This window comes from Giraffa tippelskirchi, chromosome 5, assembly GCF_054371585.1.
Source record: "Giraffa tippelskirchi isolate mGirTip1 chromosome 5, T2T-mGirTip1v1.2.pri, whole genome shotgun sequence".
Taxonomy (NCBI): domain Eukaryota; kingdom Metazoa; phylum Chordata; class Mammalia; order Artiodactyla; family Giraffidae; genus Giraffa; species Giraffa tippelskirchi.
The window spans coordinates 27,049,807-27,067,338 of NC_137279.1; the positions used below are offsets into that span (position 1 = coordinate 27,049,807).

The window sequence follows — 17,532 nt, forward strand, 5'->3', positions numbered from 1 at the left end:
CCAAGAGGTTCTGTGACCTCAGGCCTTCCAGGCTGGGGGAAGGATGCAAACAATGGTGTCTATCCAGGAGGGTTTGAGGGCTCCCTGTTAACCACCGCAGGCCCTGAGAGGGAACATAGGCTTTGCCGGCCTTGGGGAGAGCTTGCAGTCTGGCACCTGGACCCACAGGAGAAGAGGTAGAATATAACTCAGGGGTGACTAGAAAAGGCTCTGCAGCCAGACCTTCTGAGTTTAACCACATGTTTTCTCCCTGCCTTGGTTTCTTCTGTAAAATGGATATATCCCCTTGGGTTACTGTGAGGATCAGGAATTAATGGTGCAAGGATTTAGAGGTGTTTTGGCATGCATGAGAGGAGAGGCTCACCGTGATGATGATGATGCATGAATTCAAGAATAGAGGGAATCCATTGTGGGAATGCCGCTGACCTCTTTCTCGTCATGTACTCCCCCCACATAAAGGCAGAACAGAGGAGGTGCCCTTAGATCACTGGCAAAGACCCTCAGCCCCTCTGCCTGGGCAGTGTGTTCTGCCAGCGACCCCCTCTCTGACTCTTTCTTTTCAAGATTCCCCTCTGCCATCAGGCACTGGCTTCTTGGGACCCGAATACATGTGGTCCTGTTTAGTCTTGGGGCCTGGGAACCCATCTCTCACGGGGATTTGATATGAATCATTGTGCCTTAGTCTTGACATTTAAACGCTCCAAGAACAACCTGATTCCTAATTTTTATTTTTTAATATTTGTCTGTGCTAGGTCTTAGTTGTGGCATGCAGGATCTTTTTAATTGTAGCATTCAGAATCTTCAGTTGCAGCACTTGAACTCTTAGTTGCAGCTTGTGGGATCTAGTTCCCTGACTAGGGATCCCACCTGGAGCCCCCTGCATTGGGAGTTGCAGAGTCTTAGCCACTGGACTACTAGGGAAGTCCCTGATTCCTAATTTTTGGAACAAACATCATCTAATGTTCTGAGATCTCTTCCTGGACCAGATTTGGCAGTGATGACAATAATGGCAGTCACGGTGGCAGTGGTGCCTTTTGAACACTCACAGCCTGCCGGGTGCTGCTGGACCAGTCCATGGAGGGGGCTCATGACCCGCAGGCTGACCTGGGCTCCATCCCACAGCCCACAGTGTCTCTGAACTCGGGCAGGGTCACTGCAGCCCTGCGTAGGTGCTATGAGGATCTGGTGAGATGAAGCCTATAATCCAGTGGGCGGCATCCTGCACAGACAGGGTCTGAGAACGTGGCAGTGCCATCAGCCCTCATCTCTGCCAGAGAGGGTGTTTGGACTGGGAGCAAACTGTGGTATCATTAAGCAGAGCACCGTGTCATCTGGAGTGACCTCCATCCAGCCAGGGCCAGCAGGGCATGGTTCTCAGGGCATCCAATTTCATGGGGCAGGTGTAGCTCAAGTGAATGGAGGTAGTCCACCAAGCCTGGGGCTGGATTCAAGTTCCCCTTCCGCTGAGCCCTGCTGGAGGTCAGGGGGCTTCTGGGCCCGGTACCTGGACTGGGGAGGAGGATCTATAAAAGTCAGTTAATGGAAAACCTGAACTACGTTACTGCCTCTCCCCCCACCACCACCCCCCCCTTTTTGGCAGTATAATTCTCTACAGCAAAGTAAACAGGTCTTAAGGGTACAGTTGGAGTTTGGTGAGTTTTTTTTTTTTTTTTTGAGTTTGGTGAGTTTTGACAGATGTGTGTGTGTCTGTGGTAGTTTTTCAAGGTGTCCATCTATGACGAGCAGCCAGGGACTGTCACTCCAGCCTAGGATGCACTTGGAGCCCCTCCATGTTCTGGCTCCTGCCCTCCCCCTGCAGACTAGATTACTCAGCCTTTTCTGCTATTTAAGCCACCCCTCCTAGGCTGGGAGGCCCACAGGTCAGGGCTCTGAGGTCAGTGAGGCCAAGGCCTTTCCTCAGAACGTTGGGGAGATTTGCCCTTTTCTATAATAATGGTCTTGACAAGTGACATGTGACCCCCATTTAGAACCTTCCAGAATGTTTCCACTTAGATGATTGCTTTGTTTAATGTTTACCACAGGCTTGGGAGACTGGTCTTGGCTCCATTTTCAGATAAACTCGGAGGTCATTTGTCCTAAGGTCAAATAGCCAGGAAGCTGGGGAGCCGTGACTGGGCCCTGGTGGCTGACCCAGACCTGCCTGGCCCATGTCCACCTTGCACCATGCTTGGCGCAGGCCTGCAGGAGCCCAGTGCTGGGCTGGAGCTGGGCATTGGGTGTCAGCAGGGCCCCTGCTGCCTCCGTGGCCACGTCCTTAAGGAGCTACATGGAGCTAGGTGCCCCTGGGGAGGGTGGTACATGGAGTGGTGGCTCTCTCTGACCCAGCTCCACATAGGAAACAAGAGTGAGCCCATACCTGCTGGTTGGGGGGGGCAACCCTGCCTCGCCTGCCATCTACCAGGGCAAGTGGACAGTGGTGTTGAGTTCCCTCTGTGTCACCCACAGACTCTGTTGCCCTCTTCTCCTGCAAGACAGTATAGTGTGGGCAGGTGCTAGAGCTAGACTTTTGGCTTCTACCCCTGACTATGCCTTTTACTCTGAATGACATTGATCAAGTCACCTAAATCCTGTGCCTCAACTGTTGAACGGGGTGATCCTACTTCATGAGGTTATTGTGAGAATTCACTAGTATCTGTTAGGCGTGTGACATACTTAAAACAGAGCCTGGAGCACATACCTTGTGCTCTAGAAATGTTAGTAAAGAAGCCATTGTCATTAACACACAGTAATTACAGTATTATTGCTGTTTGGGCCTCTGGCTTGGGAAGGACAGACTCGCAAACCTCTCAAATGGAGACAGCTCAGAGGGCTCTTGGATGATGCCCTACAGTCAAGGAAGATAAGCTTTTTCCTTTCTCTTGTTCCTCTCTCATCCCAACCTGGTGAGCTCACAAAAATTAAGCCAGGAAAGGACTTGGGGCTCTTCCCTGGGGCCAGTAGTGGTGGTTGGTTACGGGAAACTGGTAGATCAGCAGGGACATCAAAGGCTCTCCAGTGCCAGGTGGCCCTGCCCAGCTGGTGCTGCTGCAGGTCTCCACACAGGTGTAGGGCTGAGCTGTGCTTGCCAGGCCCCAGGCTCTCTTCCCTTAGCATCTTTTTTTGCCCTCTGTGCATGTTACCCCCTTGTTACAATGTGGCTGCTGCAGTTCTGACCACAAATCTACTTTCCAGGCAAGAAGGCAGGGAGGAGACAAAGCCTTTTTTTCTTTTATTAAAAAAAATTTTTTTGTGTCATATAGTTGCTTTGCAATGTTGTGTTTATACTGTACAACAAAGTGAATCAGTTATACATATACATATATTCCCTCTTTTTTGGATTTCCTTCCCATTTGTTGTTGTTTAGTCACTAAGTCAAGTCTGGCTCTTGTGCAACCCCATGGACTGTAGCCCACCAGGCTCCTCGGTCCATGGGATTCTCCAGGCAAGAATACTGGAGTCTGTTGCCCTTTCTTTCTCCAGGGGATCTTCCCAACCCAGCGATGGAAGCTGTGCCTCCTGCATTGCAGGCAGATTCTTTACCATTGAGCAAAGTCCTTTTTTCTTGAAGGGCAGTCTTCCTCAAGGACTGTCTCCTACATCTTATCAGCCAGGCTGAGTCACACAGACAATTCTAGCTGCAAGGGATGCCAGGAAATGGCACTTTTTGCTGATGGTGATTGCAGCCATGAAATTAAAAGACGCTTACTCCTTGGAAGGAAGGTTATGACCAACCTAGATAGCATATTTAAAAGCAGAGACATTACTTTGCAAACAAAGGTCCATCTAGTCAAGGCTATGGTTTTTCCAGTGGTCATGTATGGATGTGAGAGCTGGACGGTAAAGAAAGCTGAGCACCGAAGAATTGATGCTTTTGAACTGTGGTGTTGGAGAAGACTCTTGAGAGTCCCTTGGACTGCAAGGAGATCCAACCAGTCCGTCCTAAAGGAGATCAGTCCTGGGTGTTCATTGGAAGGACTGATGTTGAAGCTGAAACTCCAATACTTTGGCCACCTCATATGAAGAGTTGACTCACTGGAAAAGACCCTAATGCTGGGAAGGATTGGGGACAGGAGGAGAAGGGGACGACAGAGGATGAGATGGTTGGATGGCACCACCGTCTCAATGGACATGGGTTTGGGTGAACTCCGGGAGTTGGTGATGGACAGGGAGGCCTGGCGTGCTGCGATTCATGGGGTCGCAAAGAGTCGGACATGACTGAGCAACTGAACTGAACTGAACTGAACTAAATGCAGAATACTCGCTGCTCTCACAAACAAAAGATGTGCTAGGGAGGGACAGGGTCTCCCCAGCTCCCTTTGCCACCTGATAGGTATGCCACACCCCTCTTGTCCTTGAGAAGAGGCCCCTGGGGGCTTCCATTGTGTGGCCTGCCTGCTGGTAAGGCCAACCCTGAGGGCAGCACCATTGGTGACTGGCAGCTTCCCGGAGGAGGGTGGTGGTGGGGAAGCACCATCTCCCAGGCAACACTTACTTCCGGCTTCCTTGGCCAAGAACATTACTGTGTCTGTGGCTTCTTTGGCACCAGGCCCTTTCATCACCAGGCTTCCCTGGTAGCTTAGATGGTAAAAAAATATGCCTGCAATGCGGGAGACCAAGGTTTGACCCCTGAATCAGGAATATCCCCGGGAGGAGGGCATGGCAACCCACTCCAGTATTCTTGCCTGGAGAATCTCATGGACAGAGGAGTCTGGCGGACTACAGTCCACAGGGTCAGGAAGAGTTGGACACGACTGAGCAACTAACACACACACACCTTTCACCACCATTCGCCCCCTGCCCTGAGATCTGAGGGTGCGTGGTTGCCCAGCAACAGGCAGAAAGGTACACAGTCAGTCTTTCCTGTTTGTGTCCCTCTGCAAAGGCTAGAACTGTTTCTCCAGGAACGTGGCTCCTTCCCCAGCTTTTGGCACAAGGCTCCCTCCTGTCTGTGAGTCTGCAGCCAGCTCTGCTCCAGATGCCTCATGAACCCCACTTCTTCCCTTCCCTGCTTCATGCCCCTGGACGACCACTGACCCCGGAGCTCCATGCCCTGATGGGGCAACTCTGTGTTCTTCACATAAGACGCACACACCCGAGGAATTGAGTGGGTTGTGACTAATTTACACTTAAGCAGCCACGTGCGTCTCACTGAGCAGGGCAGCCATGAGCCAGAGCAGGGACCCCTGCCCTGCCGGGCGGAGGAGCGCGGCATTCATCTAGGTTCATGAAGAGTGCATTTCTCTAAGGGCACTGATGTTAGATGTCAGGTGAGTGTAATCTCCTAGGTTCTGTCTCGTCTCAACAAAAATTTGAAGCGACGGACGTTAAAGCCCTCTGCGCGTCACAGCTCTTAGACAGATGGTGTTATAGCTCTTAGACAGATCAGTGTTACAGCTCCATGTTACAACTCAGTTTTATTGAGAAAATAGCAGGAAAGTACATCCTCAAGGCATGAGGGCATGCCAACCCAAAGACGCAAAGAGAACAGAGAGCCCCGGCCCTTAGGCTCCTCTTTTTACATGTTTTTTCCTCCCCCCTAGGCCTGCCCTTTGTAAATTGGGCTAGCCAGGAGTGCTGTTTGTTCTACCTGAGGTCCTCACTGCGGTGGTCCTCGGACCTTCCTTTGACTTTCCTTTGTTCTATTTTCGCGGGCTTTTCCCTTCCTTGTCTTTTAGCCACTGCCATTTTGGACTCCTGTTTCCCGTTCTAACTACCTAACATTATGAAGGCCCAGAGAGGGACAGTGACTTGCCCTAGGTCGCACAGCGAGGTGGCTGTCCTTCTGAGGCAGAAACCCAAGTCTTCCAACTCTCACTTCTTCATTGCTCCTGGGGGATGGGTTTGCTCCCCTCTGTGCAGAGAGGAAGGGGAGTTGAGGGCACACACAGTCCTCATCGTGCGCACGTTTAAGTGTATCACACGTTCTATCGTTCCATTTCACAGGTGAGGCCACTGAGGCCCAGGGAGGGGTGTGCATGCGTGCTAAGTCCCTTCAGTCGTGTCTGACTCTGCTATCCCATGGACTGAAGTCCGCCAAGCTCCTCCGTCCATGGGATTCTCCAGGCAAGAATGCTGGAGTGGGTTGCCATGCTCTCCTCCAGGGGATCATCCCGACCCAGGGATCACACTTGCATCTCTTGCATCGGCAGTCAGGTTCTTTACCACTAGCACCACCTAGGAAGCCCCCAGAGGGGGGAAGTGCCTGCAGATGGTCCCAGAGCTGGAAAATGGGCTTCAGTCTTCCGAGGTTCTCTGTGATTGCAGTCCCAGAGCTGTCACCCCTCTTTGCCCCTGGAAGGGTCCAGGCAGTGCAAGATCTAGTCTAGCAGGGGCAGGTGCAGTTACGAAGCTTGGACAAGCCTCTCTCTTTCTGTGAAGTTGTTTTTCCAGCCTGGTCTCCTGAGACTTGGCTCCTGCAGGAGCCACACCTGGTATCCCGCCCTCCTGTTTGTTCAGAACCTGACTCAAGGGGCGGGGCCTAGGTATCCGGTATACCTATTAGCAACCTGAGCACAGGGAAAGAAAAATCCGCCTTTGCCACTGTTAGCTCAGGAGAGGGACACGCAGCCCCATCTTGCTCTCATCCAAGTAGTGGTGGTGGGAGGGCAGAGAAGACTGTGCCGGGCTGTTCTGTGCCTTCACCTTCTTCCTCCTGGGACATCATCTAGCACAGCCCTTTCACATGATGGCCCCGTTTCATTGTGATGGAAGTACGGTTGCTGGATAAAACACAGCACACCCAGTTACATTTGAATTTCAGATAAACATCGAATCAATGTTTAGCATAAGTATGTCCCATGTAATATTTGGGACACACTTATATTAAAAATTATTTGTTATCTAAAATTCAAATTTATCTGTGCATCTGGGCTTTTTTGGTTCATTTTGCTTCACTTTGTTTTGTTTTGCTCAATCTGGCAACCCTAGAGGGGTGACGTTGTCCCCACACAGTGTACATGGCAACTGAGAGCCAGAGAAATCACAGAGCTTGCTCAGGGTCACAACAAGGCCCTGGTTAGGCCTGGATTTGAAGCCAGGTCTCTTGGAATCCTCTGCTGTCTGCATACATAGTAAACAACCTCAGTGGCTTCCTCTGGGCGGTTTGAGAAAGCCCTAAAATAAAATAAAAAACAGTTCTGGCTTCTACTTGCCTGGTAATGTAAACATAAATGGGATACTTAGCAGTCACTCACACCCTACTGTGAAATAGACATTTGGTGACTGTTGAATGGGAACAGTCCCTGGCAGCAGTGACTGGGGAGAATTGATGAAGGAAAGTGTCTTGGCCTATTTGGGTTGCTATAACAAAAATACCGGATGATTTATAAACCACAGAAATGTCTGTCTCACAGTTCTGGAGGCTGGGCGTCCAAGACCAGGCACTGATAAATTCCGTGTCTGGTGAGGACCCTCTTGGTGACTCAGAAAGCTGTCTTTTTTGCTGCATCTTCACCTGGTGGACAGGTCACTAATCCCATTTGTGATGGCTCCACCCTCACGATCTGATCAGTTCTCTTCACATGCTGTCCTCACCTGCGGGATGAGGTTTCACATGTGATTTTATTTTTGGCTGCACTGGGTCTTCGATGCAGCGTGCAACATCTTCAGTCTTTAGTTGTGGCATGCAAACTCTTAGTGGTGGCACGCGAACTCTTAGTTTCGGCATGTGAGATCTAGTTCCCCATCTAGGGATAGAACCTGGGCCGCCTGCACTGGGAGCGTGGAGTCTTAGCCACTGGACCATCAGGGAAGTCTCTCACATACGAATTTTGAACACAAACATTCAGTCTATGGCAGAAAGAAAGAATGAAAATTCTAGAGTCTTGAGTACTGCTGGAGATGGCAAGCCAGGGCTTGGGGCACCGAGTGTGGTTGGGGTTGATATCTTTTATAATCTGACCCTGCCCTTTCCTCCGGTTCTTCCTCACCTTCACTGTTCACTGGTTGCCCAGGGACCTCTGGCTTCCTAGCACTTCTCATGCTGTTCCCTCTACTCACTGCCCCCTTCCCCCTCCCCAATCTTCCAAGACCTATTTCAAATATTCTTGCCCCAAGCAGGTACTGCCATTGCTTTGTGTTATAATTACCTGGGTTGCTGCTTCTCCTCGCTGGAGACTTTTTGAGGCTGAGAGTATTCCCTTATTTTTGGACACCAGGCAACCCTGCCGTATAGGCGGCTTGCAAATGTTTGTCTAGAATCAGGGCAGGGGAGGGACCCCCAATGCAAACTTCCTACTTGGCAGGTTTTCTAAGAGACTTGGACATTTCCCAGCCTGCACCTGAGTCTGTTCGTGTCAGAGCAACCAGGAACTCCCCTGCAGACTGCCTGCCTCCCTGGGGTGCAGATTTGGGTTCCTTTAGCCCATCTGGGGTCTGAGAGCACCAGCCTGAGGGTAGGACCTGTCTGTGACATTCACCCAGGGGCCCCCAGTGCCTGCAGGAGCAACTGGCTTGGGGTAGGTGCCTGTGAACTCTTGCTGGGTGGGTGGATGTGTGCATGGATGGATGGAGGGGATTGTTTGATTGCCATGTGTCGTCATACAGTGTCCAGAACACTTGAGACCCCCCAGTGAATGCGGGCCTCCCACACTAATGAGGGTTTTGGGGTGTGTCATCCAACGTGCTGTCAGAATTGGACCATGGGTGGGGCGGTTTTAGGGCTCTTTTTGTTTTTTCCACTTTTATTTATTTATTTTTTTAAAAATAAATTTATTTATTTTAGTTGGGGGCTAATTACTTTACAATATTGTAGTAGTTTTTGCCATACATTGACATGAATCAGCCATGGGTTTACATGTGTTCCCCTTCCTGGACCCCCCCTCCCACCTCCCTCCCCATCCCATCCCTCTGGGTCATCCCATTGCCCCAGCCCTGAACATTTGTCTCATGCATCGAACATGGAATGGTGTTCTGTTTCACATATGATAATATACATGTTTCAATGCTATTCTCCCAGAACGTCCCACCCTCACCTTCTCCCTCAGAGTTCTTAAGACTGTTCTATGCATCTGTGTCTCTTATTCTGTCTCGCATATAGGGTTATTGTTGCCATTTTTCAAATTCCATATATATGCATTAGTATACTGTATTGGTGTTTTTCTTTCTGGCTTACTTCACTCTGTATAATGGGCTCCAGTTTCATCTATCTTAATAGAACCGATTCAAATGTATTTTTTTAATGGCTGAGTAATATTCCATTGTGTATATGTACCACAGCTTCCTTATCCATTCGTCTGCTGATGGACATCTAGGTTGCTTCCATGTCCTGGCTATTGTAAACAGTGCTGCGATGAACATTGGGGTACACACGTCTCTTTCAATTCTGGTTTCCTCGGTGTGTATGCCCAGCAGTGGGATTGCTGGGTCATATGGCAGTTCTATTCCCAGATTTTTAAGGAATCTCCACACTGTTCTCCATAGTGGCTGTACTAGTTTGCATTCCCACCAACAGTGGAAGAGGGTTCCCTTTTCTCCACACCCTCTCCAGCATTTATTGCTTGTAGACTTTTGGATAACAGCCATTCTGACTGGTGTGAAATGGTACCTCATTGTGGTTTTGATTTGCATTTCTCTAATAATGAGTGATGTTGAGCATCTTTTCATGTGTTTGTTAGCCATCTGTATGTCTTCCTTGGAGAAATGTCTGTTTAGTTCTTTGGCCCATTTTTTGATTGGGTCGTTTATTTTTCTGGAATTCAGCTGCAGGAGTTGTTTGTATATTTTTGAGATTAATTGTTTGTCCATTGCTTCGTTTGCTATTATTCTCTCTCATTCTGAAGGCTGTCTTTTCACCTTGCTTATAGTTTCCTTTGTTGTGCAAAAGCTTTTAATTTTAATTAGGACCCATTTGTTTATTTTTGCTTTTATTTCCAATATTCTGGGAGGTGGGTCATGGAGGATCCTGCTGTGATTTAGGAATATATCTACCTAAAGAAACAAAAAACCTATATATAGAAAACTATAAAACACTGATGAAAGAAATCAAAGAGGACACAAACAGATGGAGAAATATACCGTGGTCATGGATTGGAAGAATTAATATAGTGAAAATGAGTATACTACCCAAAGCAATCTATAGATTCAATGCAATCCCTATCAAGCTACCAATGGTATTTTTCACAGAACTAGAACAAATCATTTTCACAATTTGTATGGAAATATAAGAAACCTCGAATAGCCAAAGCAATCTTGAGAAAGAAGAATGGAACTGGAGGAATCAACCTGCCTGACTTCAGGCTCTACTACAAAGCCACAGTCATCAAGACAGTATGGTACTGGCACAAAGATAGAAATATAGATCAATGGAACAAAACAGAAAGCCCAGAGATAAATCTATGCACCTATGGACACCTTATCTTCGACAAAGGAGGCAAGAATATACAATGGAGAAAAGACAATCTCTTTAACAAGTGGTGCTGGGAAAACTGGTCAACCACTTGTAAAAGAATGAAACTAGAACACTTCCTAACACCATACACAAAAATAAACTCAAAATGGATTAAAGATCTAAACGTAAGACCAGAAACTATAAAACTCCTAGAGGAAAACATAGGTTTTAGGGCTCTTGATGTAACTGTGGGGCTGAGACTGCCCAACAGGGAGGAACCTATGAAGAAGGAAGGAAACCCATCTGGCGGCCCAGAGGCAGGACGAATCTAGCACCTTCAGAACTGAAAGTCTCCCCCTGGTGGCCTGAGGAAGGCCTCAGATGGGGTGACAAGGTGGCTGGTGGGCAGCCAGGGAGGGAGGGTTTGGAGCTCAGGAGTGAGGTGCTGCGCTCTGCGTTTCAGGCTGGAGAATGGCTGGGGGTTGAGGAGGAGCTGGGTGGCCAGGGAGGCCTCTGCTTGTGTGGGTGGACCCAGGTGGCCTCAGAGGAGGTAGCTGAGGTGGACCAGGAACAGGGGCTGGAGTTGGTGCCACCTTTCCCCAGGCTTCTGGGGGCGGAGGGACCCCAGGTCCCTGAGGCCTCGGCTCTGCCCCCCTCCAGCCTTCCCCCACAGGCTTGGCTCTGCCTTTGGGTCCAGGATCCCCGAGGAGTGCAGGTTGTGGAACCTTAGAGAACACCGCACACCTGGGAGGGCCCTGGGCTCCTCCCAGGGTCAGGAGCCTGGGAAAACAGCCCCACCTCACTGGCACTGAGCTCTTGCTGTATACACGGAGCCCATCCCCTGGACCAGGCTCTGTAAGAGGAGGGAGCCTCACCACCCCATGAGGGTTAGACCCATTTTACAGAAGGGGCATCTGAGGCTCAGAGGGGGAGGGACTTGCTTGTGACCACACTCGTGGTCAGCAAGGGAGCCAGACCAGAGACCCTGGGGCCTCAAGAGCTGTGCTGCAGCTGTGCCCTCTGACCTTCACAGACGAGTACAGTGCCTGCCCCTCTAAGGCTGGAAAGAGCTTGGCCTGTGGCAGAGAGAGGTACCAACCTGCAGGAGGGTGTGAGCTTAGTGATGCTTCCGGGGCCAGCCGCTCCGGGCCTGCTTCAGTGAGCTTCTCAGAACCTCCTTTAATCACTCTCTAAGTGAGGTGAGAATCTTGCCTGGGTCTGCACCGTCCTGAGTTACTGTTGTGCTGACTGTGCCTGGAGTCAACTAGGTCTGGGTTCAGACCCCACCTCCGTTACCTACTCACTTTATGAACTCACGGAGTTTCTTAGTCTCTCTGCACCTCGACTTCCTAACCTGTGAAATGGGGTGAGATCTCCTGCCTCCAAAGGTTTTGGTAAATGAGGTAAAGCATGTAAAGTGTAACTGGGCGTGACTATAATGCTCCAGCCCTCTGCAGGGAGGGAGACCCCGGCCATTGGAGTGGATGCTCTAGTTGCAGCCATAGTGGAGCCCTAGACAGTGTGGAGGGATGCAGGGGTGGGGATCCCACTCGGCGTGCTCTGCAGACTGTGGGTGGGGCCCAGGACCAGGGCAGAGGCTCTTTGCAATAAGGTGGTTCTGGGGTTTTCTTCCTGCACACAGTAGGAAAGGTGCTGAGCACAGAGCAAACAGGCTGAAAAGCCAAAGCACCTTCAAACTGTCCCCAGAAAAGTGAGCGAGCGCAGCCAGCGTCCCCTGTCCCCTGCTCTAACCGCGTGCCCTTCTCCCCTAGCGCTCCTGCGGGAGGAAGTGTCCCGGCTCCAGGAGGAAGTCCACCTTCTCCGGCAGATGAAGGAGATGTTGATGAAGGACCTGGAGGAGTCGCAGGGTGGCAAGTCCTCTGAGGTCCTCTCGGCCACCGAGCTCAGGGTCCAGCTGGCCCAGAAGGAGCAAGAGCTAGCCAGAGCCAAAGAAGCCTTGCAGGGTGAGTGACAAGTCGGGGACAGCTCCCTCCTCTCCCTCACCTGGGGCTCAGCCAGGGCCACGGGGGGCGCCGGGAGCCAGGGTCCTGCGTCTGCAGGGGGAGTGACATGGATCCGGGAGTCTCCCAGCATGGGCTGCCCCTTCCTTCTTGGGTGGAATCCTGTGTTGTGCTGGGTCGGGTACAGGTGTCATTCCATCCTGTTGTGTGACCACCTCAAGCTCTCCATCACGGCCGGTCATGGGGTGCCTCCCTCCAATGCGTGATTGGCAGGTAGTTAGTTATCTTTGCTTAACCAGGGTGCTGTCCCAGCAGCTGGGTCTCCTCTTTCCCAGAACTCTCCAGGTCCTGCGGCACCTCCCCTGCAGGACAGTGTGAATGTGCGGGGGTCTGTGCTGGAGGACACGTCCATCCGCCATTTCACTCATGCTTGCCATGGTGGGCTCTCCAGGGGAGGGGTTGGCCTCTTCTTGCTTTTACTTGGTGTGAAGGAGCTCCCCTCTAAGAAACACAGCACCCAGCCCTGGGTGGGGGGAGGAGCTGAGAGAGAAACCACTTGAAGAAACAGGAGGTCAGTGGGCCCATGTGTCAGCTACTTTCCTTAAAGCTGGCCTGGGATACTGGTGGCTGACATACCTCTCTCTCCTGGGAGCCACCTGCCCACACTGTGTCTCAAAAGGTTATTTGAGAAAGATTGGAAGCCTTCTCCGAATAGTGCTGCAACAGGAAACATTGGGGGAGAAAATATTTGGGGAGGTCTACCTTGATCTCTTGAGCCTCTCTTAGTATCTTTGATTCTCCTGGGGAGGGAAGAGGCAATAAAGCTTGGCAACCTCCTTCCCACTTACCACTGACTAAAACTGATACTCTCTGAAGACTTCGTTTCTGAAGCCAAAGCAGGTTTATTCCTTACATTGATTTCGGCCTGCTGTAGCAAAGACCCCAAAACAGGGTGGCTTAAAGAATCTGTTTGTCCCTTTCTTCTGTAACCATCCCAAGGGCATTTCAGGCTGATGGGCATCTCTGCTCCCCTTGGCCTGTGATGGATCCAGGGAAAGAGCTGAAGTTCAAGGTCAGAGTGTCTTTGGCAGGAGTGTGATCGTATGGCTGGGCCTGGCTGCAGTGAGTGCTCGGGGTCTGCGTTCCAGCTACAAGGCTCCCGAGGGGTGGGAGTCGGTGGTGGAGAAGGGATTTTGCTAGATGATTAGTTGACTCTATCCTCCTGGGTTTCCCTGACCAGAAGTGTGAAGTGAGCAGCAGAACACTGGTTAAGCCAACTGTCTGTCCAACACCCCACCACCCAGGAAGCTCAGGAAACCATTGAGCCCTCATCCAGGTGTTCCAGCCCCTTTCTGTATCCTTCTCAGCAGTACACGTTATTCTTCTGGTGGGCCCACTTGGACAGTGTTCAGGGTGGTCTGTTCAGGCCATGGCGAGCAGGTGGTCTGTGTCATGGTCCAGCTGATGCCGCATGATCAGAAGTCCCTGTTCCAGGCATGCACACTTTCTCTACACAAGTCTCTTGCAGTCCAGGCAGATCTGTGTGAGCCCCCTCCTCTCCCATCTTCCCAGAGGCTCTGGAACATCCCTACCTTTCTCAGAAAGGAGAACCCAAGTCTCAGAAGTCTTCCATATGGGGCAAGTGTTCCTGGGCCTGGGACATATGAGTTGGTGTCCTTTGGTCTCGCCAAGCTTTGCGATCCTGCAGAGAGTTGGGAAAGCAGCCAGACACTGTCTCAGCCTCTTCAGCCAGTGTTCATTGCAGGACAGAGACACCTGCCTTCTGTGTCTTGGGCCAAGGAAAGAGCTCTCACACTTACTCTGCCTTCTGGACCTGTGAGGAGGTGGAATCCCTCTGTCTGCTGTTCCAGGGCCAAGGGGAATGGGCAGGGAGGCTCATTTACCTTCCACTCCCCAGCTCCTAGGACAGACAGCCTACACTCCCCAAACCTCAGCTCTCTGATCTGAATGATGGGACAGTAACAGTGAGTTACATGCAGTCGTGTCTGTGAAGGCTGTTACCATGATATGCATCCTTCTCTGTGTAGCCCACAGGGCACAGAGCTTTGCAGGCATTTCTTCCCAACTCTGTGCTGTATGATTTCTTATCCATCCCCAAAGGTCTTCAGAGCCTTGCTCAAGGACCCAGAGATCCCCTTGATGGGGCAGCTCCTTTGTAGGAACAATAATCTCATCAAGAAAGATTTGTCAGTATTCATTCAAGGAAAGCTTTATTGAGCACCTACTATGTGTTCCAGCAGGCTTCCCTGGTGGCTCAGACAGTAAAGAGTCTGCCTGCAGTGTGGGAGACCCAGGTTTGAACCCTGGGTCAGAAAGATCCCCTGGAGAAAGGAATGGCTACCCACTCAAGTATTCTTGCCTTGGGAAATCCCATGGATGGAGGAGTCTGGTAGGCTACAGTCCATGGGGTCGCAAAGAGTCGAACACGACTGAGCGACTTCACTTTCTTTTTTTTCTACTGTGTTCCAGCACTGTTCTACATACTTGGTCTACCATTCACCCCAGTGCTACTGGGAGGTATTAACCCCTTTCACAGATGGAGACAGCTGAATGAGGTTCAGGGAGATTAAGTAACTTGGCCAAAGTGACAAGCTAATTATCAGCAGAGTCCAAAACTTTATCTACTGTGCTAAACCCCTTTTCTTCCCTCTGGATGAGGTCACTAGGGATGAAGTCAGCCTGGACAGGAGAGACCAGAGGCCACCCTAGCTCAGTAATGGAGACAGCAGATTCTGGAGTCAGATCTGGGCTTGAATCCCAGCTCTGTCACTTACTAGCTGTGTGACCTAGGGCAGATTCCTTAACCTCTCTGAACCATAATTCTCTTGCAGAAGGTAATAATACCTGTTTTTCTTATAATTGGGACCAGTTATAACTGGTAGCTACTTCACAGAATTCTCGGGAGGATTAGTGATATGAAGTACTTGGCCCAGTGCCAAGTACCATTAGTGCAAATATTTAGTAATGATCAGATGAGAGGAGGCTTGGCAGACCTCCTTGGATTTCTTTGGAGATGCTGGTCACCTGATTCCCATTCAGGGTGGCCCAGACCCTAGACCCCCTGAGCCCATCTGCGTTCAAGGTAGCAAGTGTTCCTGAAAAGCAGTGAGGTGAACACCTTAATCGGCCTCAAGCATCCTGCCTGGCATTCTCTACAAAGTCACAAAGATGCTTACTCCCTGGCCATACCACGTGGTGAGTAAATTGCAGACAGATGTGGGCAGGAGGAGACCGGGGCATGAAAGGGGATTTATGTGCCCTTAATGAGAAAGATGAGAATAAATGCACCAGCCAAGAAAGCTGCAGATGTTGGACGACACTTGTTAACAACCAGTGTCCCTACGGTGGGAAAATATAGAACCCCCAAAGACTTCCACTCTGGTGGTCCCCACCCGGCCACCCTCAGTCTAGTAGCTTGGGGTTGTTTGAAAGTAGAATTTTTTTTTTTAATATTTCTATATTTATTTGGTTGCATTGGGTCTTAGTGGCAGCACACAGGATCTTCAGTCTTCGTTGAGACATGCTGGATCTTTAGTTTCAAGATCAGGGATTGAACCCAGGCTTCTTGCTGCACTAGGAGCTCAGAGTCTTAGCCACTGGACCACCAGGGAAGTCCCAAAACTGGCATTTTTCAATACGTGAGAAGATTAGGAACCCAAGCAAATACCTAAGACATCAGGCCATGATTCCAGCATCAAAGAATCCAACAAAAAGAATCAAGTTTGGGAGAATTGGGGTTTAGAAGGTTTCTTTGTTTAGAAGGTTCTGCCGGGATGAGTCTGGGAATGTTTGATTTAGGACTTTGGTCTCACCCTGAGTTCAAAGCCAGAAGCTCTGAATGATTGTTTAATAAGGAATGGTGTCGTCGAGTTTGTAAACTTACCCCAGAGTCCCTTCGTGACCCCACCCCTACAAACGTGGTGAGCTTGTTGCCTGGGGGACTCCTTTGGGGTGTCTTGATTTACCCCTCAGTTTCATTGATTTCATTCAAGATTCAAAGCATTACAGAAACAATGATCATGAAAATTTCCTTCTTCCCTTTTTTAATCACTTAATGGCATGTCGAGTGTGTTGAGCATTTTCCCACAAGGATAAATACTCCTCGAAAACATAATTTTTAATGACTCCATAATGTTCTGCCAAATGGAAGCCGTGTAATTTATTTAGCCACTTTTCTGTTATTGGACATTTAAGTTGTTTCCACTTTTTCTTCTTTTCATTCTTGCTGTTATGTAGCACTGCACTATACAGATCTGTGTAAATCTGTTTTCTTAGGATAGCATTTATCAAACCTTCTGGTCTCTGGACCACTTTACATGCATAAAATTGATGACCCCAAAGAGCTTTTGTTTATATGGTTTAGATCTATCAGTATCTGTTATTTTAGAAATTAAAAGCAACATGTCTATATTATAAGTAATTTATTTTAAAACAACAATACTAAACCTATTACATGTTAACATTTTTAAGTGAAAAATGACTGCTTTTTCCTGAATAAAAAGACTTGAGGAAGAAGAGCAACATTGTTTCACAATTTTCAAAAACTTTTTAATGTTTGACTTCATAGAAGACTGCTGAGTTTTCATAGTTACTCCTCAGTCAGGCTACTGTGATTTGTTATTTTGGTTGAAAATCTAGCATCACACAGATGTGTATCTGGAAGAGGGAGGAATAAATTAATTGTCTTATTAGATAATTGTGGATATTTCTCTTGATGCCATACTAGAACTCACCAAATGGTAGTTTCTTAGAGGTGTGCTGAGTGTGGAATCTAAATCCATATCCAATGAAGGTTTTGTGCTCTGGATGGACAAAACCATTGGTCAAATTCGCACTTTGAATGGAGATTGTAGCTCAGTGGTAAAGAATCTGCCTACAATGCAAGAGACCCGGGTTCAATCCCTGGGTTGGGAAGATCCCCTGGAGAAGGAAACGGCAACCACTCCAGTATTCTTGCCTGGAGAATTCCATGGACAGAGGAGCCTGGCGGGCTCCAGTCCACGGGGTCACAAAGAGTCAGACACGACTGAGCAACTAATACACGCATACATGGAGATTGTACCCATACATAATTTTTTGGAATCTAACATTGATCACTCAGAAAATAATGGTTCCCTGAGTGATGTGAATCCTCCAAAGGTTGATATATTTCATTGTCCAACATCAAAAAGTCATATCTATTAATATTACCATCAATCTCTTTAGAAAAGTCTTGAAGTCTTG

General features: G+C 49.3%; 1 protein-coding gene across 4 annotated transcripts in view; it reads left to right on the top strand.

The window, feature by feature from the left end:
* KAZN (kazrin, periplakin interacting protein) overlaps positions 1 to 17,532 on the top strand; it is a 1,354,882-nt gene that overhangs the window by 1,208,668 nt on the left and 128,682 nt on the right. For 3 of the 4 annotated variants that reach the window (XM_081492179.1, XM_081492180.1, XM_081492181.1), the window contains one exon: positions 12,100 to 12,291. In XM_081492179.1, the coding sequence (XP_081348305.1) occupies positions 12,100 to 12,291 (192 nt within the window). Of the gene's footprint in view, positions 1 to 75; positions 177 to 12,099; positions 12,292 to 17,532 lie in introns of those variants that run through there. The other variant, XM_081492182.1, reaches the window with a different exon arrangement.